At 47.8% G+C, this 27,731-nt stretch overlaps 3 protein-coding genes and 1 pseudogene across 4 annotated transcripts; 2 read left to right on the top strand and 2 right to left on the bottom strand.

Moving 5' to 3' along the window:
* The first annotated feature begins 418 nt into the window (after nt 1-418).
* On the top strand, nt 419-2,500 carry LOC125506911 (reactive oxygen species modulator-like protein). Its single transcript, XM_048671617.1, has 3 exons — nt 419-632; nt 1,553-1,590; nt 2,110-2,500. The coding sequence occupies exons 1-3, from the start codon at nt 557-559 to the stop codon at nt 2,221-2,223; spliced, it is 228 nt and encodes a 75-aa protein (XP_048527574.1). The 5' UTR covers nt 419-556; the 3' UTR covers nt 2,224-2,500.
* An 866-nt stretch (nt 2,501-3,366) lies between these two features.
* On the bottom strand, nt 3,367-6,548 carry LOC125506930 (uncharacterized). The gene is made up of 3 exons (XM_048671637.2): nt 5,498-6,548; nt 5,010-5,176; nt 3,367-3,886 (listed from the first exon to the last, which is right to left on the bottom strand). Exons 1-3 carry the CDS (start codon nt 6,404-6,406, stop codon nt 3,679-3,681), a joined length of 1,284 nt encoding a protein of 427 aa, XP_048527594.2. The 5' UTR covers nt 6,407-6,548; the 3' UTR covers nt 3,367-3,678.
* Nucleotides 6,549-6,596: 48 nt separating this feature from the next.
* Nucleotides 6,597-11,110, top strand: LOC125506919 (CDT1-like protein a, chloroplastic). 2 transcript variants are annotated; one of them, XM_087519448.1, is made up of 8 exons: nt 6,597-6,781; nt 7,851-8,216; nt 8,308-8,427; nt 8,509-8,737; nt 9,127-9,792; nt 10,314-10,491; nt 10,595-10,682; nt 10,792-11,110. In XM_087519448.1, the coding sequence occupies exons 2-8, from the start codon at nt 7,879-7,881 to the stop codon at nt 10,847-10,849; spliced, it is 1,677 nt and encodes a 558-aa protein (XP_087375574.1). In that variant the 5' UTR covers nt 6,597-6,781; nt 7,851-7,878; the 3' UTR covers nt 10,850-11,110. The 2 variants fall into 2 exon arrangements, with proteins under 2 accessions (XP_087375574.1, XP_048527585.1); XM_048671628.2 differs by having other exon boundaries at nt 6,598-6,781; nt 7,864-8,216.
* Nucleotides 11,111-15,621: 4,511 nt separating this feature from the next.
* On the bottom strand, nt 15,622-16,508 carry LOC147990992 (putative ripening-related protein 5 pseudogene; annotated as a pseudogene).
* Between the last annotated feature and the right edge of the window lie 11,223 nt (nt 16,509-27,731).

The raw sequence follows: 27,731 nt of genomic DNA on the forward strand, positions 1-27,731 counted from the left end.
CATCATTTTCTTAACGATAAAAATGATACTAAAATGTCGTCTGTCATATGAAATCCTATAAGTAGTTGCAGGACTTTCTTTCGTTTCTAATAAGAAAAATACTTTTTCCTTGATATCTCAAAAAACATAAATCCAAACCCATAATGATTGGGATTTTTTTTAGAAAAGTTTCAATTCATTGTGCTACACATTACTATTTTTTTTTGCGTAAAGTGCTACACATTACTAGTGAATACTTCGATTCCAAGAAAACTTATACTCCAAGAAAAAATATATTTTATCTCCTCCAAGAAAACATTTTGGTTTAGTTTCGCTCCAAGAAAACTTCATACCGCCCGTACGTTACACAAAAAATCGGACGGTCCGTATCTAAACACGGGCCCAATCCTACAGAAATAAAACCAAGGCCAGATGCAGCCCGAAGCCCCGAACAGACGCGCAAGGCAAGCAGCCCATAAGCAGACGCTGCGTTGAGTCAGATTAATAACCAAGCAAGAAATAGAAGGTGCCGTGGGGAAAGGAGGAGAGCGGCGGCGGCGTCAAGGGAGGAGAAGCGATGGCGAGGAGCGATAGCTGCTTGGCGCGCATCGGCGCCGGAGTCGCCATCGGCGGCGCGGTCGGCGGAGCCGTCGGTAAGCTCCTCCCTCCCTACCTAAAACCCTAAACCCTAGCTGGCCCTGTGCCAATCCGCCCGGCGCTGGTCCGATTTCGCTTCTAGGCTTTGGTCAAAATTCGTTCAGGGCCAGGACTGATTCGTGGGGTTAGTTGCTGATCTGCGACATCCGCGTAGTAGGTTCAGGCTGTGATGTGGGCCCATGAGCTGTTGCGTCCGGTAGGAAATCTTGTTGTATCATAAAGTAGGAGATTTCCTCGCGGTGGAAGCAGACGTCTGTGACGACTTGCTGCTGAGCATCTGGAGGCTGCTCGCTCAAGTGTTGGGCTTTTATTGTTGACCCCTGTCGTAGGTGTTCGACTGGTGGTGGTGGTTAGGAATTCGGGCCACTGGTGAGAGAAGATGACTAGATCTTCTTGGTTACTTTCTGACGAGTAATATTATAGGGTCATTGATGCTAATGTGAAATGCGTGACAGATCAGAATATTCAGTTTCTGGCCCTAGTTACACAGTTCTGGGCTTGATAAGTGATAACAACAAGTTAAAGACTTTTTATGTTGTTTGGATGGTGTATCTTGGCAACTGATGTTGACAAGTAGTAATAGCTCCACTCCTTCTGTTTAACAATGCTCGTGGAAACACAAAAGGTTAGATATGCTGCTTAGTCATGTTTTTGGACATTGGAGGCACAACTGGCTGTTCTGCTGAATAATTAGCGCTCTTATGGATGCTCTCAGTATTCTTAGTTTGCTCCTTCAGCTTAACAGTTCTAGAGCTACTCGCCTACTAGCAATCTCTTGATGCAATTATGAGGGAGCTGCTTATTGTTGTTTTTTGGTTTGTGTTTTCTTCTTAGTTTTCAGAACTTCAAGTGCTGGCGTAGGATATGAAATTAATATCATGGAATTAATGGGCATGTTCCCCCCCTTTTTGTGCAGGTGCTGTGTATGGGACTTATGCCGCTATCAGATTGAGGGTAATCTTTTTTTGCTTTTTAATACATGAGCTACTTTGTGGTAGAACACCACCACTTGTTTTTTTGGGTCTGTATTTTCATGCCACACTTGATGTGTTAAAGTTCAGAAATTACTAGTTTATATGGTGCTCAAAATCAGTAAATTAGAAGTTCAGCCACTGTTCTGCTCTTTATCTTTTATAATCATAACTCTCATTTTTCCACCTCAGCCACCTCATATCTTTTTTTAAATGATTAACTAAAAAAAGCCTGCGCTAGTCAACAGTTAGTATTTGAAATTTCAAAGCTTTCTTTAATTAAACATGCTACTATTCAACGCACAACACACTGAAAGCAAAACTTACATCATAATCCTGAAAAAAAGGCAAAGTAAGCATTAAATCTACCAGTTTATAATTTGCTGTATGAAACACATCACATCACTTCACCTGCATTGTTTTAGCTGATTTAATTTAATCTACAAGCAAACGCGTCATTGAATTTGCGAGTGCTCACCGGTGTGATCTGATTTTGTTTCAGGTCCCTGGGCTGCTGAAGATCAGACACATCGGACAGGCCACTGTTGGCAGCGCTGCGGTATTCGGGCTTTTCCTGGGAGCTGGGAGCTTGATACACTGTGGGAAAAATTACTAGATCACGTCAAGTTACCTCTGGTTTTACTAGGTTTTAAAGGATTGTCTTGTCTTAGGTAAAACATTTGTTTGATCTTGAAGGAACAGTGGAGTTCTGCTACTATTTACTCGGTCCTGGTTTTTGATATGTTTGCGCTACTGTTGATGTGAAAATAAAATCTTTCATCATCTGTATGAGAATTTAAGTGGTGAAAGCAGGATTCATGAGAAAAAGACTTATTGTTGTATTAAAGTCACTTTGTCGTTCTTAGTAAAAGAAATAAACCATTTTCTGCTGACATTGAACGGGGTGAGGGGAAGGTGACGTTTTGTTGATGTTGTGTATGCTCCCTCTGTTTACAAATACTCCTAAGATGGTCTGGATATTTCAATGTGGAGTACATACCAAAAAACACTAAAACATGTCTATAAATCCAGACAACAGTTTTTGAAAGAGACCAGTTGAATGTGCAAGTTCTTGCCTGACTCTAGGTGGCGTTTTTACAGAACGTAAAATTTCACTCATCCTTAGCCGCGCGCCTTGTTCTTCTTTTCAACTTTGGCGTTTACTTATAATTAAACAAATTGTTTGTTACCTACTCCTTCCGTTCCTAAATATTTGTCTTTCTAGCATTTTAAATAGACTACAACATACAGATGTATGTAGACATATTTTAAAGCGTAGATTTACTCATTTTGCTTCATATGTAGTCATTTGTTGAAATCTCTAGAAAGACAAATATTTGGGAAGAGAGACAAATATTTGGGAACGGAGGGAGTACAATACAGGGGAAAAGGAAATCAGGATGGGATCAGGCTCATGTGTGACTCCATTTACTTCCGGGACACAATGCTTGATTGTCGGTAACCACAGCTCCTCCTGTCTCACAGTAATCTGAGGGGTTCAAGATTGTTTGCACGATTCACATTCGATCACAAGGAGAAAATTTTCAGATCATTCGCAAGCTGAGCCCCCCTTCAATAGGCAAATGCCGCCATGGCCGGGGCATCCATAGCATGTTCCATATAGAAGTTCGAGCCCGCAGCGAACGCCCTGCAAGAGTATCGTGGATCCAGGATCCACGTGGAAGCTAGCGTTAAGATTGTTTAAGCCTTGTTTGGTTTAATGCACGTAGGACTGAGGGGGATTTTGAATTGCAAGGAATTTAATCCCCTTTGACCCCTTCAAACCTCTCCAAACCGAACCAGGCCTTACAAGAGTTATGTCACAGGACATTTTGACAAACCAACAAACTGAAGTACTTAATATACACACATCACTGTTTCAGCCTATCAATTTTACTAGTAGCTATAGTACAATCTTATGTACAGAGACATGAGATATCCATTATGCCTTATTATCTGCCATTTCAAAAATATGGGATCGACTGAACTAAGACTACAACACACTTGCTGGTTACAACTTCAGGACTCTTACATTCGGTTTGGAATACTTAAACTATGGGGTTATCTGCCTTCACAAGCCGATCAGGGCACGAGGTCTGTGCTCAATGGTCAACAAAGGCATACCAGACTGTGAAACAGCTCGTACGAACCCCATGTTAGCAGTCAAAGTGGGAGCACGCCAGCGGTCACCTGTACCAAAAACAACCTTGTTCTTCATGGCAAGCTTCCTTGTTGTTGGAAGATCCATCATACGTGCTGAAGGACTGTCTGGCACAATTCTGCAGGTCCAAAAGCACTTGCTAAGTATGCGGTAGATGACTGACCGGGGCAAACAGAATTGAAGACCATTCACATGCATAAAATTACGGTACATGACAATATACGGTAAACAGAGAGAACGGACAACTATAGTTTCCTAGTTTAGCAATATTATATGGATGGCTGCATATTTGTGTGATCAAGAGAAAGCTTAGCTAATTAACAAGCCAACAAAGAGACAAGAATACCAACCAAGGCTACATGAATACTGAATGGTAAACAGAGTGAAATGACCATCAGTGTGATAAAAGGACGAACACACTGAACATATCCTTCTTCGAGTATGAGAGTACAATGACGGGATTGAAATGGAGAATGGAACGTATACCGTGCTGACAACGTAGGGTCTCACAATGCTATTTATCTCCCAATATATTCCTCTCTAGCTTACATATAGTGACACAGAAATACAAAAAGGTAGGACAAAAAAGGGCATCGTCATCAACCAAGAAAACTGTGTAAGAAGCTAGCTTGTTGACACCAAAATAGGTCCCCTTTACGTGAAGTGAAGTAATGAAGTTAACACTTTTTCCAGCATCACTAAGCAAATGTAACAGACCGAAGGCTAAAAATGAATTGGTCATGAAACTGGAAGCTGATAATGAATTAGTGAATTAGAGTTCAGATCAAACTTTCTGTATACATGGAAACACCCTTTATTTTCTGATGGCAAATATCTCTCTCTCACTTTTTTCTTCTAGTTCTGTCACACTTACAAAGTGTCTAGATCAAGTCTGCACTACAAGTTTTCCCTTCAAAAATAAGAAGGAAAAATGACTGCAAAATCAGAAGCAGAAAGAAACTACCGAGTAAATCTGCTGCGAAATCAAAGGTAGGCTATGGAATCACAACTGAAAACTAGACTTTATACTAGACAGATAAAGGGGCATCAGTGTTATCTAATATTCCCTCTGATCGCAAATGTAGGTGGTTAAATGAACTTGACCAGATAAAGGCAGGTCATGTAATAAACATTGAAAACTAGAGTTGATACTGGAGAATTAAAGGCCCATTAGAATTACGAAATATAAAGAATTTATGCTTGCGTAACTCATAGAAACAAAGTTGTATAAGAAGGCTCACATAAGTTGTTTCAGTAATTGACTTGCTCTGGTTTTCTCCTCTGGCCCACCACACATTGAAACAATTTCGTTGAACTCTGAGTTAACCGCTTCACATATGATACACTTCTTTCCGTCCACTGCTTTCCCCAGCTCAACAAATATTGGAGACTGGAGCTCGGATTGCACCTGCGAGAAAGTATGAATACATCCTATTAAGTTCAACACAAGATTTACAGCTCTTATTGGCAAATATTCCTCTACTTGTGTTTTTGAATAAACAGGTTTCGCTCATAGCAATATGAATACATCCTATGTACTTTTGAATTCTGCTTATCATCTTCAGTGGACTATAGAAACATATGATGTATAGTATGCACTTTAATTTTGTCGATATTTACAGTCAGGATTTATCAAACAGCATTAGAAACTCGAAGTCAATTAACTAGATGAACTAGATTATTTATGAACACACTCTTCTAGGTTGAAAATCAAATGTTTCCAAAGCACCTGATCCATGACGAACTTGTAGTTGCACTTGAACCTGGCCCTGGTCTCCGCCTCCGGTGCACCCATCAGCTTCCCCACCCCGCCATTGCTGATACCTGATACTATTGCAATAAGAGCTGTTGTGTCTAGATTCACCATCTCCATGGAGTTCATCCTCATCTTCCCCAAGAAGTCAGCAAACAAACAACCCTCCAATTGGTCACCGCTCCCCTCCTCCACCTCCCGGAGCGGTGGCGGTAACAATACTTCACCACCACCATCCACCACTTCAATCTCGAACGCCCTAAAGCGCCTTATCTCCTCATTGGGGTGGAAGCTGACGCTAACCCAGCCGTCTTCCTCCTTGTCGTCCTCGGCCTCGCCAACGAATTCCGCTAGCAAGTCGACCTCCACGGCCCTGAACTCATCGGCGAGCCCGAACACGATGTCCGCGCCGACGCCACGGGCGAAGGCGAGTAGCAGCTTCTCGGGGCGGGTTGCCGGCGGAGCGGAGCGCGCGGCATCCAACACGGCCGCGACGCGGGAGCTGAGGCCCTTGCGCGGGACCCACTGGAAACCCGAAGGGTTGCGCGCGGAGAGGAGCACCCACGCGGGTCGGGAGCGGAAGGCGCAGGCGAAGTCCACGCCCGGGAGGGGCGAGAGGCGGGACGGCGAGCGCACGGCGGGGTGGGTGAGGAGGAGGTGGAGCGCCGCGAGGTGGGGCAGGTTGGAGGAGAGCGGCCTGGCGGGGTCGGGGTGGCTACTCGAGGCAAGGAACCGCAGCTCGGCCGCGACGAGGCGGAGGAGGGAGCGCAGAGCGGGGTGGCGCGGCAGGGAGGGCGACGCGGCGAGGCGATCGTGCAGCGCGCGGCACCGCGCCCGCGCGAGCTCCAGCTCGGTGGGGCAGGCGGCGGCGGGAGGCTCGGCCATTTTCGCTGCGGCGCTCCTCTGCTCCAGGAACCAGGAGGCGGCCGGATTCGCGTCGAGTTGGGGAAGAACCAGGCGTGGGTCGAGGCGGGCCGGCCCAGTTGCGGCGGAGGCCTTGGACCTAGTTGCCGACTGGCCCAAACGAGTCGTCCGTTCTGGCGTATAAGAAGGCCAGAAATGTAACCGTTGGGCTGGGGTCATTTTGAAACCGCACCGTGGCATTTGGTCTCTTTCGGCCGCCTCCCCCTTCTCCAATTCCCACCCCCCAAGCGACGAACTCCCGCCGCCGCCGGCCGCTCCCACGGCGAGCTAGCTCGCCCGAAGCGCCGTGCCTCGCTGGATCCGAGACCGCACGGGCTTCCGGATCTCGGTTCGCCGGTACGTTTCTCTAGATCTACACCCTCTCCTTGGTTTCGCACATCCCGATTTGGTGCCGCCACCATCGATGTGTGCTTCGTCTCGTCGATTCGGCGTGTCCCGTCGTTTCTGTTTCGTGCGTTCTGTGGCGTGCTATGTTTTGCATCCGGGCGCCATGCCTTGTGGTGGCCGGAGTCGCGCGGTGATTCGTCCGGCCACTGCTCAGGCTATGCTGTCACGAGCCGTGGAGAAACGCCTAGGGTTTGTGGTATTTGTCAGATTCCGTTTAAAATTGGAATGCTACGCTGAATTTCCCTGTCTAACTTTTGAATCTTACTCTGGGGGAGCAACAGGTAGTTGTTGATATTTTCCCTCTCTCTTGGTTCAGTTCTGGTTGTTCGTCTAGTGGATATATTCTATCCCGTGGTTAGCCTCGCAAGCCATCGCAAAATTTGGTACCAATATTGGGCACTACTTGCAATTATCATATTTGGTGGGTGTTAACCAGGAGTTTGGAACCTCCTAGGCTAGAACTACTTGCCACAGACCACAGAAGGGGAAGTTTAGGGTTCCCCTCCTTTTATTTCTTTGCACAGCCGCTACCTGTGTTCTCTGTCACTCCATAGTCACATCTCTCTTCTATCCTCTCCTCTCTGCTTCAGAGTTCCCTGTTAAGCTCACAGCAAAACCAAACCCCTAGTTTTTTTGGAACTTATATACCAAACCCCATGTTCCTCTCTCCCATCCTTGCTGCAGTTGGGCTAGCACAATTTGGTGCTAGTTTACATTTTAGATATATTTACACAAGTAGAGACTTTGCATCAGAAATTCGGCACTTTTGTTTGTAAAGATGGTTTGTGTTGGAACCATGAGGACTAGATTTTATTGGTGTGTGTGTGTCATCAGTAATTTAGTAAACCTAGGAGATACTATGACTAAAGAGGTTGATATAGCTATTTCTCTACGTTTTCTTAGTGCTATACTGTACTTTTTATTGCAACTTACCAATGTACTTGTATGCAAGCCCCATTTGTGCTCTGTTTGATTTTAGAACACATTACTGTAAGAAAGATGTCTAATACATCATTAGTCCATTATTGTAGCGCTTGGAGCTGAGAATGGTCGAGGGGAAAAGTGTTCAAGTTGACGTCGAGAAAGGACTTAATCAAATGCCTAATGATAGCAATTCAACTAGCCCTGCAACTATGCAGAAGATGAAACCTGATATGGATGATTCTGGGAGAAGAACTGAATCACCAACTCCAGAGAAGCCTGAGTCTGGAAGGGAGGAGATTGTTGTCAGCTCATTGGCAACTAATTTACTTTCAGAGAGGTACAAGGACAGATTAGCTGAGAAGCTGTTGGGAAATGAGGATGAAACAGACGATGAAGATGATAATGAATTTGCTTTGCCTGATGGCAGCCAATCTCCAGTTTCAAATGAACTTCTTGAGAAGTGAGACATTTTTCTATTTTCATCTCATATATGATGCATCCTTTTGCTGCCTAGCCTTGATTGTCCATCGTTCTTTTTCTAACAATGTCAGACACAAGAATTTGCTTACTCTTTTCAACCGGATGGAGAGTTCTATAAGGTTGCTGCGCCTGAGGAAGAAGATGACTACATTTACCAACATTGCAACCCAGGTGGAAGTACTCACTAAGAGGTATTAATGACAACGAGAAATGTCTGTCTGTAAAATCATTATCCATATATTGGAGTCCGATACGTTTGTTCTTCATTGCAGAAAGTTCTTGTACTCTCATTTGGCCCAGATGAAGCATTTATTCCCAGAAGCAATCCAGATAAATAGGATACTCTTGCATGATCAGAAAAGCCTATGCATGTATGCTGACATGGAAATTACACTTCTGAAGGACGCTGTGGAATGTAGTAATCCTCAAGAGTCTCCAGCCATTGCAATTTGTGAGGCTTTTCGCTCAAAGCTTTTATGCTTCTTGGGATCTCATCATAAGGTACTAAACTTAGTTCAACTGCTAGTTTTCCTTTGTTTTTGTATGACACACTCTGTAACTTGCTTGGAGCACCTCAAGACCTCTCAATCGCAGTTCCCAACAGCTTCATCGTCTGTTTCATCCTCAAACTTACTTGGTTCCTTATTCTTATCTCTAATAGTTTTCGCTGTATGACATGTCCTGTAACTTGCTTGGAGCACCTTAAGACCTCTGAACCGCAGTTCCTTATTTTTCATCTTTAATAGTTTTTGCTGTATGACATGTCCTGTAACATGCTTGGAGCACCCCCAAGCCTCTCAACTCTAGTTCCTTATTTTTCTTCTCTAATAACCCTTTTTATGGTCATGATCATTTTCTTAGCATTCTTGTTGGAATTTTTATGTATGCAGGATATCGATGTTCCTGAGGCCACACTACCAGAACCCTTTAATTTAAGGGAGGGGCTATATCTTGATGCACTGCATAATGGCCATTCTGCTGAAGGAGTTCTTGAATTTTCCTCGGAAAATGGATTTTCAAATGCTTCTCACTTCCCACAATCTTTTCAAAAACTTATGTCCCAGAAGAGTATTACTAAAGTTACTGAAAAGACTCGACTACTTTCTGATCCAGTAGAAGTGACCTCCCTGGGTGCTGATGATACCGGAGGTCCAGATAGAAGCTCTAACAAGCATGTCTCGGTTCCAGTCAGTACCAATATTTCTGATACTCCAAGCCGCCGTTCGATCTCTTTCTGTGAAAACAGTACACCAAAGCAAGGCATCTCAAATTCACCATCGATGGCTGAAACACCGGCAATGCAGACACCAAAAAGGCCATTGCCCACTCTAGTTGCGAAACATGAAACCTCAAGTAGACCTGGCTCTGAACCACGATCTACCAATTCAGCCCGCAGATCACTAATAATGTTCTCACCATCAAAGTTTGATGAAAGCCCTTCTGATCATGGTCCTGACACTTCAAAACTTGACAAGGATGGGGTGACTTCTATCACAGAACCTGAGGTTACAACTGGAAAATGCCTTTTCCCAGAAGAAGCATTTACTTTTACCGTGGTATGTGACTTTATTCTTATGCCTGGATATATGTGTTTTCGCATATGGGTTAATGCATACTGGAAGATGATTTTCTTAAATGCCATCAGGAATTGCATAACTACATAACAGATATGTTTGCTGCATTCTCATTGATTTAAATTTTTGACTGTGCAATGCATCATATATGCCATTTTATTCTCATAAACATGATTATAGTATAAATTGTATCGAATAAACCTCTTAGCGAGTAAGAAGGTTGGCAGTGTACTAAACAATTCTGCAGTAATTTTGTTGTTGTTGAAGTAATGCCAAAAGGTATATTCATTTGCTTCAAAAATTTATGCTTCGAAATTAGTCAGCATTAGAGTACTGGTAACTAGCAGTAAAATGCCAATTATCTTGTGGATATCATAACCTGAGCTGAGGCACACTGCAGGGTGAAAATGCACTGTATAAGAAAGAATGTACTTACGTAGTCATCGTTGGTTATTGTCTTCATTTTCCATATTTCATGTACTTACCTAGCACCTTACTTGCAGGAAAATGATAACAAAACCAATCAAGTATCCTCAATGAATTCCCAGGAAAAGCTAGATTCTTTACGTGTCACATTCGACATAGTCTGTGGTATCTCTGGATCAACCAAGAATTCACTAATCACTAAACAGGAACTCTTTCACAATATTCTTGCTAATAACTTGGAGATAGAAGAGACAGGTACATAGTTGATCTAGCTGCTCCAACCTTTCTGTACTCAATCTTTCTCAAAGCTGTACTTATTGTCCTTTCTCTTTCCCATGTCTGGCCTGTCACTTAACAGGAGAGATAGAAGAACAGTTGCATATCTTAGAAGATCTCTCTCCTGATTGGATATCAAAGGAGCTACGTGGTGGAGAAATTCTTTACAGGCAAGCCCCATGTGATGTTTTGTTTATTAGCACAATTTTATGTGTTCTGTAGTTATAAATATTTTATTGAAGGCATTAAGTATTGACACCGTTTTTTTACCCATGTCAGCATTAAGCAAATACCAGATCAGAAGTCAGTTCGGGAAAGACTCACAGAAGTCATTTGAGATGAGACAATCTGTGCAAAGCCGAAGAACCTAAAAAAGCTGTATGTGCTGATTTCTCGGGATTTGACCAGCATATGGAATCATCTGGATTGCACATCGAGTGCTTTACCGAAATACTAGCTTTTGCTGAATGGAGCACTGAACTCTGGTTGCTTACCATTTGCTGAATGCTGTAACCTAGATGCAACCGTGCAAGAGAATCTCTTGCATGCTCTGTAGAATTCGACAAAATGTTTTCTATGGTGTTAACTGTCTTTGGTATCTGCTCTGTGACCACTTAAGTTACTCCTGCAAATGTGAATGATGTGTATGTTTTGTGTCTCCAAATTCTTTATGCACCACACTGCTCACTATTATATGCTTGAAGATCACACACAAGAACTTATCGTCGGTGCTAAACCATAGGCTGCACTGTTTATTTTATAAAATCACGCAATCATATACATAATCTGGCCTCCCTATAGGACATGACAACGAAAATTATATACATGACACTCAACGGACAAAGTGCTACGAGCACAGCCAGCAACCTGCGCCTACTTTTGTTTTGAAAACGAAGGTGCTCACTCGTCAGATGTAACACCCCGGATATGATTTACCCGATATGTAATCCAACTCTTGCCGTTTCCGGCGTTAAGTTATTTTATTTTCTCGGGTTTGGGTTTTTGTCTCCGTATGTTGTTGTCGTTGTCATGCATCTCATATCATGTCATCATGTGCATTGCATTTGCATACGTGTTCATCTCATGCATCCGAGCATTTTCCCCGTTGTCCGTTTTGCATTCCGGCACTTCGTTCTCCTCCGGTGGTCATTTCTACCTTTATTTCGTGTGTGGGGATTAAACATTTCCGGATTGGACCGAGACTTGCCAAGCGGCCTTGGTTTACTACCGGTAGACCGCCTTTCAAGTTTCGTACCATTTGGACTTCGTTTGATGCTCCAACGGTTAACCGAGGGACCGAAAAGGCCTCGTGTGTGTTGCAGCCCAACACCCCTCCAATTTGGCCCAAAACCCACCAAAACCCTCTCCATCATCTAGAGCGTTCGATCACGATCGCGTGGCCGAAAACCGCACCTCATTTGGACACTCCTAGCTCCCTCTACCTCTATATAAAGACCACCCTCTCGAAATCCCGGATCCCCTCCTTCAAACCCTAAAAATTCGTCTCCGCCGCCACCGGACACGTCCGGACGGCGCCGGACGCGTCCGCCCGCCGCCGCCGTCTAACGAGCAGCCGCCACGTGGCGCCCCCGTGACCACATCACCGCCCCGCGCCGCCGGCCCGCGAGGCCCGTACGGGGCCCCCGAGGCCCGCGCGCCCCGCCGCCTCCCGGCTCGCCTCGCCCGCCGCCATCCGCCGCCTTCCTGCCGGCGTTCGTCCGCTCCTCCACGCCGGCGGCCGTCACTTCGCTGGAAGCCGGCGCCGCCCGCTCCTCCTCCGGCGGCCGGACCTGCCTCGCCGGCCACCGCCATCGCCACCGCCGCCCCGGGCGTCTTCTCCTCCTCCGGCAGCCTCCAACGAGCTCCGACATCGTCCCCGCCCCTGGTGAACAGTCTTTCCGGCGATCCTCGTAAACCGCGCCCGGCCGGATCTAGATCTGGGATTTGTCTCGGGTTGACTTTTTGCCCGAAACCCTAATTATTTTGTCATGTTCATTGCATCGTAACTTTGCATCCGTAGCTCCGTTTTGGTCATATAGCATATCAAAATGTTCGTCTCAAAGAGCACATCATTTCATCTCACTGCATCATTTTCATTTGAGTTCATCTTGATGTCCAAAATGCTGTTGGAAAAGTGCTATTTGAGATAATTGTCAGATCTGCTGCTCCAATTAGATATTTGTCATTTTTGCCATGATTATTGTGTGCATGATATGCCCCTGAGCTCTACACGTGTTTTATTATATGTTTTGCCATCTTTCCAGAGGTGCAACCCATGTATTTTTGTGATGTGTGTGGTGACTAGCACAAGCTTGCAAAGTGGAGCATTCGTTAATGCTGATTTCAGGGACTTAGCATTTCCACTAAGTCCTTGATCTGTTTATCTCAATATGCCATATGTTCATGTTGTTTCCTAGTGATCCGTGCCTCTTTTGAGGATGATCAGTAAGGATGATTTGTTAATCTTGTAGTGCTCTATCCATCCATGTCTTTGTTTGCAATTATGAAGCAGCCTAGCTTGAGTCAATCGAGCTCTACTTTTTCTATTTCGTGAATCTGGGCAGATTGTTTACTTGTTAGCGATTTTGCCGAGGATGTTGTAATTGATCTGTGCATGCTATGTTAATGTTCTTACCATGTCTAGCTTGTATAATGTGTATTATTGATGGGTATATGCTTAGATTGTCATGACTTGCTCTGTAGTGAGTGTATCGAGCTCGTTAACATGCCTACTTGTTTTCTGATTTGCATGCTCCAGTTTTTCACCAAGTCTGTGATCTGATTATGTTTTTGCCATGTTCACATGCTTGCAAATGTATTTTCTGATCCCTTTCGGCTCAAGGTCACCAAGGGACTTTTGTTAAGCTCTTTGAGTAGCTCCATGCCATGCTTTACTTTGCCATGTTCAGGTCCTGTAGCATATAGTTTTCATGCTCCAAAGTATGCTATCTGATCTGAAATTCCAGACAAGTGTTAATTTCACTAAGTCTGAAATCTGTTTATCAAATGCATTTTTTGCCATGCTTGTTTGAACCTGTTAATGGATGAATTAGCCGTAGCTCAGTGTTCATCTTTTGTTAATCATCATGAATGGATCCCTGCCATGTATTTTGATGCCATGTTTGAGTGCTGTAGCATGTTCATCTTGTTGCATTTAGATGGCTACTTGCTGTAAATCGCAGATCGGTGTCATTTTTGAATCGCTTGCCATTTCCAAACCGTAACTCCAATTCCGGCGTTCTTTATATCGCTTTCAAGCGTTTTCATCTCATCTTTCCAGTGGCACACTTGGATTTCCATGTTGAGGCCAGGTTCATGCATCTCTTGACAAATCTTGCATATGCATCCCGCATCGCATCCCGCATAGCATACCATCTTTGCATCATGTTGTTTGAGTTTTCACGTGGTTGATTGCGTTCCTTTTGCTTGTTTGTCTTGTTTGGGTAGAGCCGGGAGACGAGTTCGCTAACGAGGAGCCCGTTGAGTTTGCTTTCGAGGATCCAGTCAACTCTGACAACTTTGCAGGCAAGATGATCATACCCTCGAAATCACTACTATCTTTGCTTTGCTAGATGCTCGCTCTTTTGCTATGCCTATGCTACGATGCCTACCACTTGCTTATCATGCCTCCCAAATTGCCATGTCAAACCTCTAACCCACCATGTCCTAGCAAACCGTTGATTGGCTATGTTACCGCTTTGCTCAGCCCCTCTTATAGCGTTGCTAGTTGCAGGTGAAGATTGGAGGCTTGTTCCTATTCGGAACATTATTTACTTGTTGGGATATCATTATATTATCTTGTTATCTTAATGCATCTATATACTTGGTAAAGGATGGAAGGCTCGGCCTCTCGCCTAGTGTTTTGTTCCACTCTTGCCGCCCTAGTTTCCGTCATATCGGTGTTATGTTCCTGGATTTTGCGTTCCTTACGCGGTTGGGTGATAATGGGAACCCCTTGACAGTCCGCCTTGAATAAAACTCCTCCAGCAATGCCCAACCTTGGTTTTACCATTTGCCACCTAGCCTTTTCCCTTGGGTTTCGCGGACTCAAGGGTCATCTTATTTTAAACCCCCGGGCCAGTGCTCCTCTGAGCGTTGGTCCAACCTAAAGCACCGTGCGGGGCCGTCCCTTGGCAACTTGGGTTACGTTGGCTCCCGTACGCTTAGCTTATCCGGTGTGCCCTGAGAACGAGATATGTGCAGCTCCTATCGGGATTTGTCGGCAGAGCGGGTGGTGTTGCTGGACTTGTTTTACCATTGTTGGAGTTGTCTTGTAGAACCGGGATACCGAGTCTGATCGGAATGTCTCGGGAGGAGGTCTATTCCTTCGTTGACCATGAGAGCTTGTCATGGGCTAAGTTGGGACTCCCCTGCAGGGATTTGAACTTTCGAAAGCCGTGCCCGCGGTTATGGGCAGATGGGAATTTGTTAATGTCCGGTTGTAGATAACTTGAACCTTAACTTAATTAAAATGAATCAACCGTGTGAGTTACCGTGATGGTCTCTTCTCGGCGGAGTCCAGGAAGTGAACACGGTGTTGGAGTAATGCTTGCGCAGGTTGTCCTTTAGTTACTCGTACGCTCTTTGCCCTCTCTTCTCGCTCTCTTTTGCGAATAGGTTAGCCACCATATATGCTAGTCGCTTGCTGCAGCTCCACATTTTTACCTTGCCTTACCTATGAGCTTAAATAGTCTTGATCGCGAGGGTGCGAGATTGCTGAGTCCCTGTGGCTCACAAATTACTTCCAAACCAGATGCAGGGCCTGATGATTCTGTTCCAGATGACGCACTTGAGCTCAAGTGGGAGTTCGACGAGGACTCACGCCGATACTATGTGTCTTTCCCTGATGATCAGTAGTGGTGCCCAGTTGGGGTGATCGGGACCGTGTCGCATGTTGGGTTTATCTTTTATTTTGGCGCCGTAGTCGGGCCATGAGTGCTTGAATGTTGTAATGCTATTTATGTACTTTGATTGACGTGGCGAGTGTAAGCCAACTATGTATCTCCCCTTTTATTATCTATATTACATGGGATGTTGTGAAGATTGCCTAAGTTGCGACATTGCTTTCAATGCGGTTATGCCTCTAAGTCGTGCCTCGACACATGGGAGCTATAGCCGCATCGAGGGCGTTACATCAGACCAGGTGATGCCCTCCATGCCAACGTTCTGGTCGAGCCCTAACGTGTTCCACACTGCTGGACAGGCGCCGACTATGTTGTTGGCACATGGCGGTTCGTAGTTGTGATCTTCATCACAGCCATACACAGAGTCGCACTTGTCCACCACCTTGGCGTACACGAAGTCGCCATTGGTAGTGATCTTAATACAGTGCCCGCAACGGGCCATGTTCTTGAACCAGCCGGTGGACAGCGCGACAACCATCTCCTTATCGCTATGGTAGGCATTGTCACACTCCGATGAGCCACCGCTGTCCTTGCCCTTCTCAAAGCAGTTGAGAGTCAAGATGGCCTTCGTGGTCATGGTGATCGGGGGTGAGCATTGGTACTACGGGTATCTCCTGCCGTCCTCACAACAATTCAGGCCGTTGCTCTTCTCACAGTTGCGCGACTTTTCTAGAAGACAGCCACTTGCATGGCAGACACCTTGACTTGGATGGAGTGAGGATGCGATGTGGGAGGTGGAGAGCGCCACAGCAGGAAGATTGCCATGGTGGCTCGAGCTCGTGCAATAGCCATCTTACAGCAACTCCAACCGGGCGACCCATTTCATCTGCCCATGTTCGTTTGGGTCGCCGCGGTCAAGATGACCTTCGTGGTCGTGGTGATCGGGGGCAAGCACTAGTACTACGTGTATCTCTTGCTGTCCTCACAACAATTCGGGTCGTTGCTCTTCTCACAGTTGCCCGACTTTTCTAGAAGATAGCCACTTGCATGGCAGACACCTTGACTCGGACGGAGTGAGGATGCGATGTGGGAGGTTGAGAGCGCCACCAGCAGGAAGATTGCCATGGTGGCTAGAGCTCGTGCAGTAGCCATCTTAGAGCAACTCCAACCGGGCGACCCATTTCGCCCGCCCATGTTTGTTTGGGTCGCCGAAAACGCCAGCCCAACGCGTCGAACCAAACCCAAAATGTGTTCGCTTCGTGTCCGCGCCAACGCATTTCAGGCGCCTGAAATGCATCGGGTGCGGACACGAAGCGGCCGCGCCGTGCGTCCCCTCGTTGTCCGTGACAGCCCCACATGTCGGCCGGCCAACCACCGCGCGCGATTGTATTAAACGCCAGCACCTACCTCAGGCCCGCCTGGCGGTGTGTGGAAGGGCTGCGTGCCCATCCTTTTTAATGAAAGCGTGCAGCGGGGCAAGGGCAACGGCAAGGAGGACACCTAGGGTATCATGCACCCGGAGTTTTTTTAGTGTTTAATTAATGTTTTAAGTAGACTTTGACCGGCGGTTGACCGACCATTTATGTTTAGTTATGTTTTATTAAATTTTTATTCCGGCCATGTGTTTATCATTTATATTTTTCTTTTGACACAGGCAGTTTGGGCCAGCCTCCTGTTGGGCGCACCAGCTGACCCAAATTGAAAAATAGACACGCCCGTCCGCCTGGCCGACCCAAACGGACGAAAAAGGACAAAGCGCGCGTTCATTTGGGTCGCCGCGTTGGAGTTGCTCTTTGTCGGTGTCAAAACCGGCGGATCTTGGGTAGGGGGTCCCAAACTGTGCGTCTAAGGTTGATGGTAACAGAAGACAAGGGACACGATGTTTTACCCAGGTTCGGGCCCTCTTGATGGAGGTAATACCCTACGTCCTGCTTGATTGATATTGATGAATATGAGTATTACAAGAGTTGATCTACCACGAGATCGTAATGGCTAAACCCTAGAAGTCTAGCCTATATGACTAAGGTATTGAGTATATCCTTTCCAGACCTCACCCTCTGGTTTATATAGACACCGGGGGGATCTAGGGTTACATAGAGTCGGTTACATCAGATGGAATCTTCATTGTTGTTCGCCAAGCTTGCCTTCCACGCCAAGGAGAGTCTTATCCGGACACGGGTACAGTCTTCGGTCTTCATATCTTCACAGCCCATCAGTCGGTCCCATAGATAACAGGCCGGACGCCCGAGGACCCCTTAGTCCAGGACTCCCTTAGTAGCCCCTGAACCTGACTTCAATGACAAGGTATCCGGCGCGTAGTGCTGTCTTCGGCATTGCAAGGCGGGTTCCTCCTTCCGAACTCCCGAATAGTCTCCAGACGAATTGATCATGTCCGGACCTGTAACACACACCGCACACAACCGCAGAGAGAATATAATAACACACAAGTCCAATCTGCTGACAACTTTAGTAATGCGACGTCACACCTGTCCGGTCATAATTTTGAACCGTTTTTCACCCCACGTTTCGAGACGCGGTTGTCATTGGCACGTCTTGTCAAAGCAGAGATCGTGTCCCCTTATTACGGGATTCTCATCAATACGAGCGTGGGTAACCCAACCATCCTGCGAGAAAGATTCCTTAGAAATAGGCAGGTTCTTAGGCTTAGGAGGAGACGTTCAATACCGGAGGTGTATATAAAGGAACCAAGGGCCGTTTTTTTATGCCAAACCTCTCGTAAGCCTCCCCAGCCCTGAGTTCCAGCACCCAAGGTTCGACTCCATTGCTTTCAGCCTTCCCATCATGTCCGGATCCAGCTCCCAAGGCTGATGGGTGGCTTCCTCTGTTACAGAGGAGAATATCACAAAGCTTCGGGCGGCCAGATAACTGACCGCAGAGATCCACCACCGGCTTCCTGCTCAAGGACAAGTTATCCCGACCCCCAGATCCGGCGAAAGGGTGGTATTCGTCTCCCACTTCCTCCGGGGGTTAGGGTTTGCTCTTCACCCATTTGTCCGAGGGCTAATGTTTTATTACGGACTAGATTTTGACGATCTTGCCCCGAACCTCTATCCTCCATGTCTCGGCGTTTATCATTACATGCGAGGCCTTCCTTCGAATCCCCCCACACTTCGGCTTATGGCTCAAAACCTTCAGTGTAAAGCCGAAGGTAGTCGACGGGGAACAGGCGAGTGCGGCGGTGCTATAATCAGCCAACTCGCCAACACTCCCTGGCCAAAAGGTTCTTTTTCCGAGGCTTCCAATTACTGGCAGCGGGAGTGGTTTTATATCACAGAGCCCCATAGTACTAAATGGGTAGCTGCCCCCACCTTCCGTCCCGACCCACCGTTATGACTAGCGTCATGGGTCAACAAGGGGCTAGACTGGGGATTAGTGGATGAAGTGCGGACCTTACAAAGCCGCATCCGAACCCTCCTCGAGAGGGATATCGATCTCGTTAGTGTGATCCAAGTGATGTTAGTTCGTCGAATCCTACCCTGCCAGCACAGGCCTCGCCGCATGTGGGAGTTTAATCCAAAAGGACCACAAACCCTCCAACACTTCTTCGGCGCCACACACAAAGGGATGTGGAAGTTATTTTTTGGGAAGCGGAAACATTGGCCGGATACTGCTGAGGACGTCGGCCTTAACTGTAATCGTTCGGATACCCCGGTAAGCACTTGGCTTTCGAATACTTTGTGGTCATGCATACAGTAATATGGTACTAAGCAAGCTATCTTTTTCTAGGGCTGGATAAAGAAGGCGGGACTGATTATGTGTTCGGCCCCTCTGCCGAGGGTCCAGCGAATCCTGTCTTAACAAGGATGCTGGCCCCAACACCATACCAGATGCCGGAGAAGGAGGATGAGGCAGAGGGCAAGAGGACCAAGGATGGCCTCTATTCCCAGGGAACCTCGGACTTTGCGTCCGGAGGAATAAAAATCCCCTCATCTGAAGACAAAAGTGAAGAGGGGCCCACTATCTCCTTCCCCACCAGGAAGAAGAGGGCCGCCTCTGAAGATTGGGAGAAGCAAGCTCCTAAGCGTGGCAAGATGCCTTTGGGGGGCGGCCCGGGCCTGGAGGATGTCGAAGTGCAGTCTCATGATGAGGACAAGCCTCCGGCCAAATCGTAAGCGAACAAGGCTGTTTTAAACCTATCCCGTTCTTTTCTTATGATGCCCGGAATATATATTTTTTGTAGCTCAGCGCGCAACCCCCTTAAACAATCCTCTTCCTCGGGGGACCTTCTCCCGGAGATGATGGAAAGCGAGACGCCCCCACCGGCTTCTTTGTCCAATAGGACAGACGATCTTGAGGTGTCGTCGCGGAGGGTCTCCTCCGACCAACAAGTGGTGCCAGGGATGACGAAGACGCTACACGAAGGTGATACTTCGGCGGCCCAGGGTCCGAGAAACAACAATGAAGACCCCGAACAATCCGGAATGCAGCTGGATACAAATAAACGGATCCCTTCAAAGGGTGACTGTACTCCTGCGGCTGCCTCCGGAGACCCAGAGGCGCCGGATATCTTGACGAACATGCTGCGACAAGCGTCCATTTCAGAGGAACATCGTACCTTGATGGGTACGGTGGTAAAAAAGGTCCTATCCGCAAAGAGCGGATTGAATGAGGCCTTTGCAAGTCTGCTGAGAGGCTTTGTGGTTTGTACTGTAATATGTGCAATTGTGTTTTATTCAGAAAATACACCTGTGTATAGACAGTAGCCCCTGAGACTCAGGTTGGCTTCCCATAGGAAGCGAATGGAGGATCAAAAGAAATATTCGAGGACTAATCTGATTAACTTTGAACACAGGCTGCTTCCCCCTGGCTACTTCCCAGACTGCGGATATTGCCGAACTACAACGGAAGCTTGATGTAGCCGGGGATGACATCACGTTAATCAATATGCGTCTTAACGAGGCGCAAGGTATGTATTCGGAGCAGTCCCTGCGCATACATTTTTGTGATATAAGCATGATGCTGAAAGTTGTGCCTGGCTGCAGATGGGGCTGCCGCCGTTGAAATTCTTCGGGCGGAGCTAGCCCGGGCCATGGAGCAGGCCCGGTGTAGTAATGCGGCTACCGAGAAGGCATTGGCTGAGTTAAAAGCCGAACGAGCTGCTCGGCGTCAAGACGAGGAGAAGATACCCACAATGGCGCTCGAGCTAAAAAGTGCTACTAGCCGGTGTGAACTCCTTGAGAAGGAGAATGAAGCCAAAACGGATGAAATTGACAAGGCCCTACGAGAGGTGAGAGAAGCGCGGTCTGAATCCAGAGCAGCCCGCGAGGAAATCCGGCAAGCTGGGGAGATTGCAGCTGGTAAGCCATTTTTGCTACAGGCTAAGTTCGGTGATCCGAACTATGCTCAGGTTAACCAATTGTGGAGTTCTCCGGACGAGTTCTTAGACTTGCCGAAGAGTTCTTCCGATGCGGCGCAGTATTATCATGTGTGAGACGGGTACGCAATGGAGAAGCTTTTCTGGTCACAATTCGGCGCCTCGAAGCGCCCCCTGTTGCTGAATGAGCAGATGTCCCAGTGGGCCGAGCTTCATAGGATATCCGATGCTACCATGAAGAACGTCATAATCTGGTTATGGCCAACTGAGCCTGTTCCGAACAGTTACTTCGGCTTGGTGCAGCGGCTTGTTGACGCAGTGCCTCGTATCGACACTGTGAAGCGATCGGTGTGTATCGAAGGTGCACGGATGGCTTTTGCCTGAGTCAAGACGTTCTGGGGGAATATGAAGGCCATCGACGTTGCGGTGAAGAGTCCACCCAAGGGCAAGGACCGCCACAAACCAGAACATTATTTTGAAGACGTCCTTGTAGCCGCTCGCTTGATAGAGGGTCAATGCTCGAAAGACATAATGTTCGAGTGAAGTGTATGAGAATTGTACGAGACAATTTTATAGTAAATCTATTTATGTATTTTGCTCGAAAGCTTGTGTTCCTCATGTGCGGCCATTTTAATATAATCTGAAAGTTTTCCAGTCGTCAGCTTCAGCCCCCTTGTAGGAAGTACAGGGGTGTTCGAAAAAGTATCTGATCACTCTTGACCCAACGTCTTGGTCCATGAAGGAGGTGTCAATGCGGCGAACCAGGCAACCAGACTATAGGGCGTTAACACTTTCACTTAGCCATAGGAGTTTTACCGTGGGTCTATGACATAGCCCCTAGTATGTATGCGGCTTACTCATACGACGCGTTTACATAATTGACCCGAAAATAGGTCCTTCGTGTGACACGGAGGAATCGCTAGAGATTTCGATAAGTCATCGAGTGGTTGACCAGCTCTCGCCGCATCATGACAGTCAGTTTTCGGCTTTCTCTACTGAGGTGCGTCACCGGGTGAGCCGGTAGCACAATAGCAGTAGTTCTCCCTTTACTACCCTAGCCGATAGAGCGGAACGTAGGGTACCAAGCATAGGAGCCGGGCAACCCAACTATTGACCCAAGACATGATTCGGAGCTGATGCATATAAGGCCAAACTCGCGACGCCGAAGTACGCTGTAAAAGCTGTTCGGACTTTGTTGGCAACCCATTTGTTCCCGTACCGAGCCCCTGGCAAGTTAAGCCGGGGTATATCTATGAAACGACCATAGGAGGCGTATTCATTTTGCGAAAAGACGCGAGTGATTAATTTGGATAATTTGAACTGGGACCTGAGTGATATGCCAATGGTTACTTGATATACATAAGGGCCATGACCCCGGCAATTTGATATGTCCTGGGTCGAAGGCAGAGGAAAAAGGCATGTTACAGGCTCGAAAAAAGAGTGCGGTCTACAAAAAGTTATTTTGGACCTCCTGTCGCATGTTTGCGCCGTCTGTCCTCAGCGAGGGGAATCCTTGAAGGGGGTAACCCCGTAGGTGAGTGTACGGATCCGAACTCCTATGGGGTCGGTTGTAGGTGTTTCCCCTTTGCGCCACCTGCTTTTAAGAGATAATGAAACAAAAGAAAATCAGAGAGCTGAGGGAGTCCTGGATTAGGGGGTCTCCGGACAGCCGGACTATCTCCATTGGCCGGACTGTTAGACTATGAAGATACAAGATTGAAGACTTCGTCTCGTGTCCGGATGGGACTCTACTTGGCGTGGAAGGCAAGCTAGGCAATACGGATATGGATATCTCCTCCTTTGTAACCGACCTTGTGTAACCCTAACCCTCTCCGGTGTCTATATAAACCGAAGGGTTTTAGTCCATAGGACAACAACCATAACATACAATCATACCATAGGCTAGCTTCTTGGGTTTAGCCTCTCTGATCTCGTGGCAGATCTACTCTTGCACTACCCATATCATCAATATTAATCAAGCAGGACGTAGGGTTTTACCTCCATCAAGAGGGCCTGAACCTGGGTAAAACATCGTGTCCCCTGCCTCCTGTTACCATCCGGCCTAGACGCACAGTTTGGGACCCCCTACCCGAGATCCGCCGGTTTTGACACCGACATTGGTGCTTTCATTGAGAGTTCCTCTGTGTCGTCGCCATTAGGCTTGATGGCTCCTACTATCATCGATAGCGATGCGGTCCAGGGTGAGACTTTTCTCCCCGGACAGATCCTCGTATTCGGCGGCTTTGCACTGCGGGCTAATTCGCTTGGCCATCTGGAGCAGATTGAAAGCTACGCCCCTGGCCATCAGGTCAGATTTGGAAGTTTGAACTACATGGCCGACATCCGCGGAGACTTGATCTTCGATCGATTCGAGCCACAGCCGGGCACGCCACACTGTTGCGATGGGTATGACCTAGCTCTGCCGCCGAACAGTACCCCAGAGGCTATGCCCGCATCAGCTCCGACCCTTAGCTCGGGGCCAACTGCGCCAGTCGAGGATGGGTGGTTAGACACCGCCTCAGGGGCTGCAGTCTCAACGGCGATCGAGCCGAACACCAGCCTAAACCTCTGCGTAGCCTGTGACTCCAAGGTGCCGAACTCTTTTCCGGACTCCGAACCATCCGCGCCCCTGCCAATCGAATCCGATTAGGCGCCGATCATGGAATTCACCGCCGTGGATATCTTTCAGCACTCGCCCTTCGGCAACATTCTGAATTCAGTAAGGTCTCTCTCTTTGTCAGGAAAGCCCTGCCCGGATTATGGCCAACAGGATTGGGATGCGAATGACGAAGAAATTCGACACCCACCCACCACCCACTTCGTAGCCACTGTCAATGATTTAACCGACATGCTCGACTTCGACTCCGAAGATATCGACGGTATGGACGACGATGTAGGAGACGAACATGAACCAGCACCTATAGGGCACTGGAAAGCCACCTCATCATATGACATATACATGGTGGATACACCCAAAGAAGGCAATGGCGATGGGATAGCGGAGGATGACCCCTCCAAGAAGCAACCCAAACGCCAACGTTAGCGACGCCGCTCTAAGTCCCGCCAAAGCAAAAGTGGTGATACCGGCACAGGAGATAATAACACTCCGGATAGTGCCGAAGAAAACAACAAACCCCTCTAGCAAGATTTAGAGCAGGAGGATGGAGGAGCCAGCTCTCCTGAGAGAGCGGTAGACGGAGAGGAGGAGGATGAAAATCACATGCCCCCCCTCCGAAGATGAGGCAAGCCTCGTCGACGATGAATTCGCCATACCAGAGGATCCCGTCAAACAAGAGAGCTTCAAGCGCCGGCTTATGGCCACGGCAAATAGCCTGAAGAAAAAGCAGCAACAGCTTCAAGCTGATCAAGATCTGCTAGCTGACAAATGGACTGAAGTCCTCGCGGCCGAGGAATATAAACTCGAGCGCCCCTCTAAGAGTTACCCAAGGCGCAGGTTACTACCCCGACTGGAAGAAGAAGCGTATGATACGGCCGATCGGCCACCTCGTGGCCGCGATAGAGAGGCATTCCAGCCAAAAGCTCAGCCTCCACCCCAACGCCATTCAAATAAAAAGGTATGGGGAGATACGTCAGACCTGTGAGACATATTGGAGGACAAGGCAAAGCATTCAAGATCGATCTACGGATCACGAGGGCGCACCACTCTGTGAGACGACAAACGTCACGCCGGATACAGTAAAAGCAAATCTGGCCGGGACGAACACAGCGGGCAAGACCCATTCGAGCTGCATCGTGATATAGCCCAATACAGAGGCGCCGCACACCCCTTATGCTTCACAGACGAAGTAATGGGACATCAATTCCCAAAAGGTTTCAAACCTGTAAATATTGAATCATACGACGGCACAACAGATCCCGCAGTATGGATTGAGGATTTCCTCCTCCACATCCACATGGCCCGCGGCGATGACTTACACGCCATCAAATACCTCCCACTAAAGCTCAAAGGACCAGCGCGTCATTTGCTTAACAGCTTGCCAGCGGACTCCATTAGCTGTTGGGAAGATCTGGAAGCCGCATTCCTCGCCAACTTTCAGGGCACTTATGTCCGACCACCAGACGCCGATGATTTAAGCCACATAATTCAGCAGCCAGAAGAGTCGGCCAGGCAATTCTGGACTCGGTTCCTTACAAAGAAAAATCAAATCACCGACTGTCCGGATGCGGAGGCCTTAGCGGCTTTAAAGCACAACATCCGAGACGAGTGGCTAGCCCGGCACCTTGGTCAGGAAAAGCCGAAATCTATGGCAGCTCTCACGACGCTCATGACCCGCTTTTGTGCGGGAGAAGACAGCTGGCTGGCTTGCAGTAATAACATATCAAAGAACCATGGTACCTTAGATACCAAGGACGGCAATAGTAGGTCACGTCGCAACAAGCATAAGCACCGCATTAACAGCGAAAATACTGAGGATACGACAGTCAATGCCGGATTAAAGGCTCTAAACCCGGTCAGCGGAAAAAGCCATTCAAACAAAGTACGCCGGGGCCGTCCAGCTTGGACCGTATACTCGATCGCTCGTGTCAAATACACGGCACCCCAGACATGCCAGCCAATCACACCGACAGGGATTGTTGGGTGTTCAAGCAGGCTGGCAAGTTAATTGCCGAAAACAAGGACAAGGGGCCGCATAGCGATGACGAGGAGGAGCCCCGGCAGCCGCACACTGGAGGACAGAAGATGTTTCCCTTGCAAGTGCGGATGGTGAACATGATATACGCAACCCACATCCCCAAGAGGGAGCGGAAGCATGCGCTCAGGGACGTATATGCGTTGGAGCCAATCGCCCCAAAGTTCAACCCTCGGTCCTCCTGTCCGATCACTTTCGATCGCAGGGACCACCCCACTAGTATCCGTCATGGTGGATTCGCCACACTGTTCCTAGACCCAATCATCGACGGATTTCACCTCACTCGAGTCCTTATGGACGGCGGCAGCAGCCTGAACCTGCTTTATCAGGACACAGTGCGCAAAATGGGTATAGACCCCTCAAGGATCAAACCCACAAAAACGACCTTTAAGGGCGTCATTCCAGGTGTAGAGGCCCATTGCACAGGCTCAATTACACCGGAAGTGGTCTTCGGATCCCCGGATAACTTCCGAAGCGAAGAGTTAATCTTCGATATAGTCCCGTTTCGTAGTGGTTATCACTCGCTGCTTGGGCGAACCGCATTTGCTAGATTCAATGCGGTACCGCATTATGCATACCTCAAGCTCAAGATGCCAGGACCTCGCGGAGTTATCACAGTCAATGGAAACATAGAGCGCTCTCTCTGAACAGAGGAGCACACCGCAGCCCTCGCAGCAGAAATACAAAGCAGCCTCTCAAGGCAATCAACCAGTTCGGCGCTTCACAGCCCGGACACCTTCAAGCGCGCTCGGGGAAATCGACAAATAGAACGCCTGGTGTGATCTGAGCTCGCGTAGCAATACGGCGGCCACCCCAATCCCAGCCCAACGGCGAAACTCGTGCCGCGCGTACATAATTACGCATTAAAAATATCACGGGCACAGGTGGGGAGGGGGGCACAACTACGGCACGCCCCAAGACGCGGCCTAAACCGCACTAGGGGCTTCCCGTTCGGTTATTTTTCTTTTTCTTTCAGGACCTTAATCTCTGGAAACACTGTCCGGCAGCACTATTGCCGAACACATGATGCAGCAACCAAGGAGGCAGACAGCTACGTTATATCACGGAATTCCCAGGTTGATTACAGTAACGAGTGAAATATTCAATTTAATATTATTCCTCAGCTTGCCCTTGGAAGGGACATAGTCCTACTCTTTGCTTATCGCACTATCTGTATCACTCTGCTTTAACGCAAATTTTTAATAAATAATGCATGACATTACGACTATTATTGCATTCTTGTTATATATATATATCTATGTGTTCATTAATGACGCCTTGCAACCGTACACTATGGTACGACCAATACACCAGGGGCTTACGTACCCCACAATGCGGTGTGAAAAGTCTGAACACTTTCACAAGTGCGGCACCCCGAACTTATAGCATTATATGCATCAGCTCCGAATCATGTCTTTGGTCAAATGTTGGGTTTGCCCAGCTCCTATGTTTTGGTACCTTACGTTCCGCTCTATCGGCTAAGGTAGCACTAGGAGAACTACTACGATTGTGCCCCGGTTCTGCTGGGTTCAACACCTCAGTAGAGAAAGCTAAAACTGACTGTCATGATAAGGCGAGAGACTGGTCGCTGTTCGGCGAGGTTTTCAAGTTCCTAAAGACTTATGCCGCTTAGAGCGAGGGGCCAGCCCTGTCTGGCTTAAAGGCGTGTATCGCGCCCCGAATTCGGCCTTCCGAATACCAGGGGCTTCGCTGAAATTTAAAATTATAGAATTCTATGGCTAAGTGAGAGTGATAAAGCATCATTAGTCCGGTTGCCTTGTTCGTTGTGCTGAGCACCTCCCTCGAAGGACCCAAACATGGGAACAAGAGTGCTCAGGTTTATCCCGAACACCCCAGCACTCGTGGCATGGGGGCAGAAGCCGAGGACTAGCCATCTCTCAGATTGGATAAACAGCCAAACAGAAGGTAATATTTTAAATTCCAACAAGCGTTGCATAGCGCATATGAAACAAGTTTTCATACATACAGGATAAAATGAGCAAGTCTCATTCATATATTACATCTTTTGAACACTCGTCCGCGATGAGACGGGCACCCGGCAGAACACCCTCGTAGTACATCTTGGGGTGGCGGTGCTCCTTGCCCTCTGGATGCCCCTCCTTGATCAGCTTCACGGCGTCTAGCTTGACCCACTGCAATTTCACATGGACGAAAGCCCGTCGTGCACCTTCAATGCAGACAGATCGCTTGACGACCTCCAGCCGCGGGCAGGCATCCACAAGCCGCCTCACCAGGCCGAAGAAGTTGTTCGGAAGGGCGGCGCCAGGCCACAGCCGGACTATAAAGCTCTTCATGGCCTGATCGGCCGCCTTATGTAGCTCGACCATCTGCTTCAGCTGGTCACTCATTGGCACCGGATGTTCGGCC

This window comes from Triticum urartu, chromosome 1A (assembly GCF_056163025.1).
Source record: "Triticum urartu cultivar PI428250 chromosome 1A, HENAU_Tu73, whole genome shotgun sequence".
NCBI lineage: Eukaryota > Viridiplantae > Streptophyta > Magnoliopsida > Poales > Poaceae > Triticum > Triticum urartu.

Excerpts from the sequence above, each read along its gene's own strand:
- LOC125506911 (XM_048671617.1), top strand. The coding sequence starts at position 557 with ATGGCGAGGAGCGATAGCTGCTTGGCGCGCATCGGCGCCGGAGTCGCC. Across the intron at positions 633-1,552 it reads CGCGGTCGGCGGAGCCGTCG|GTGCTGTGTATGGGACTTAT; the intron begins GTAAGCTCCTCC and ends CTTTTTGTGCAG. Across the intron at positions 1,591-2,109 it reads ATGCCGCTATCAGATTGAGG|GTCCCTGGGCTGCTGAAGAT; the intron begins GTAATCTTTTTT and ends ATTTTGTTTCAG.
- LOC125506930 (XM_048671637.2), bottom strand. The coding sequence starts at position 6,406 with ATGGCCGAGCCTCCCGCCGCCGCCTGCCCCACCGAGCTGGAGCTCGCG. Across the intron at positions 5,177-5,497 it reads ACAAGTTCGTCATGGATCAG|GTGCAATCCGAGCTCCAGTC; the intron begins GTGCTTTGGAAA and ends ACTTTCTCGCAG. Across the intron at positions 3,887-5,009 it reads CAATTACTGAAACAACTTAT|AATTGTGCCAGACAGTCCTT; the intron begins GTGAGCCTTCTT and ends TTGGACCTGCAG.
- LOC125506919 (XM_087519448.1), top strand. The coding sequence starts at position 7,879 with ATGGTCGAGGGGAAAAGTGTTCAAGTTGACGTCGAGAAAGGACTTAAT. Across the intron at positions 8,738-9,126 it reads TCTTGGGATCTCATCATAAG|GATATCGATGTTCCTGAGGC; the intron begins GTACTAAACTTA and ends TTATGTATGCAG. Across the intron at positions 10,492-10,594 it reads CTTGGAGATAGAAGAGACAG|GAGAGATAGAAGAACAGTTG; the intron begins GTACATAGTTGA and ends GTCACTTAACAG.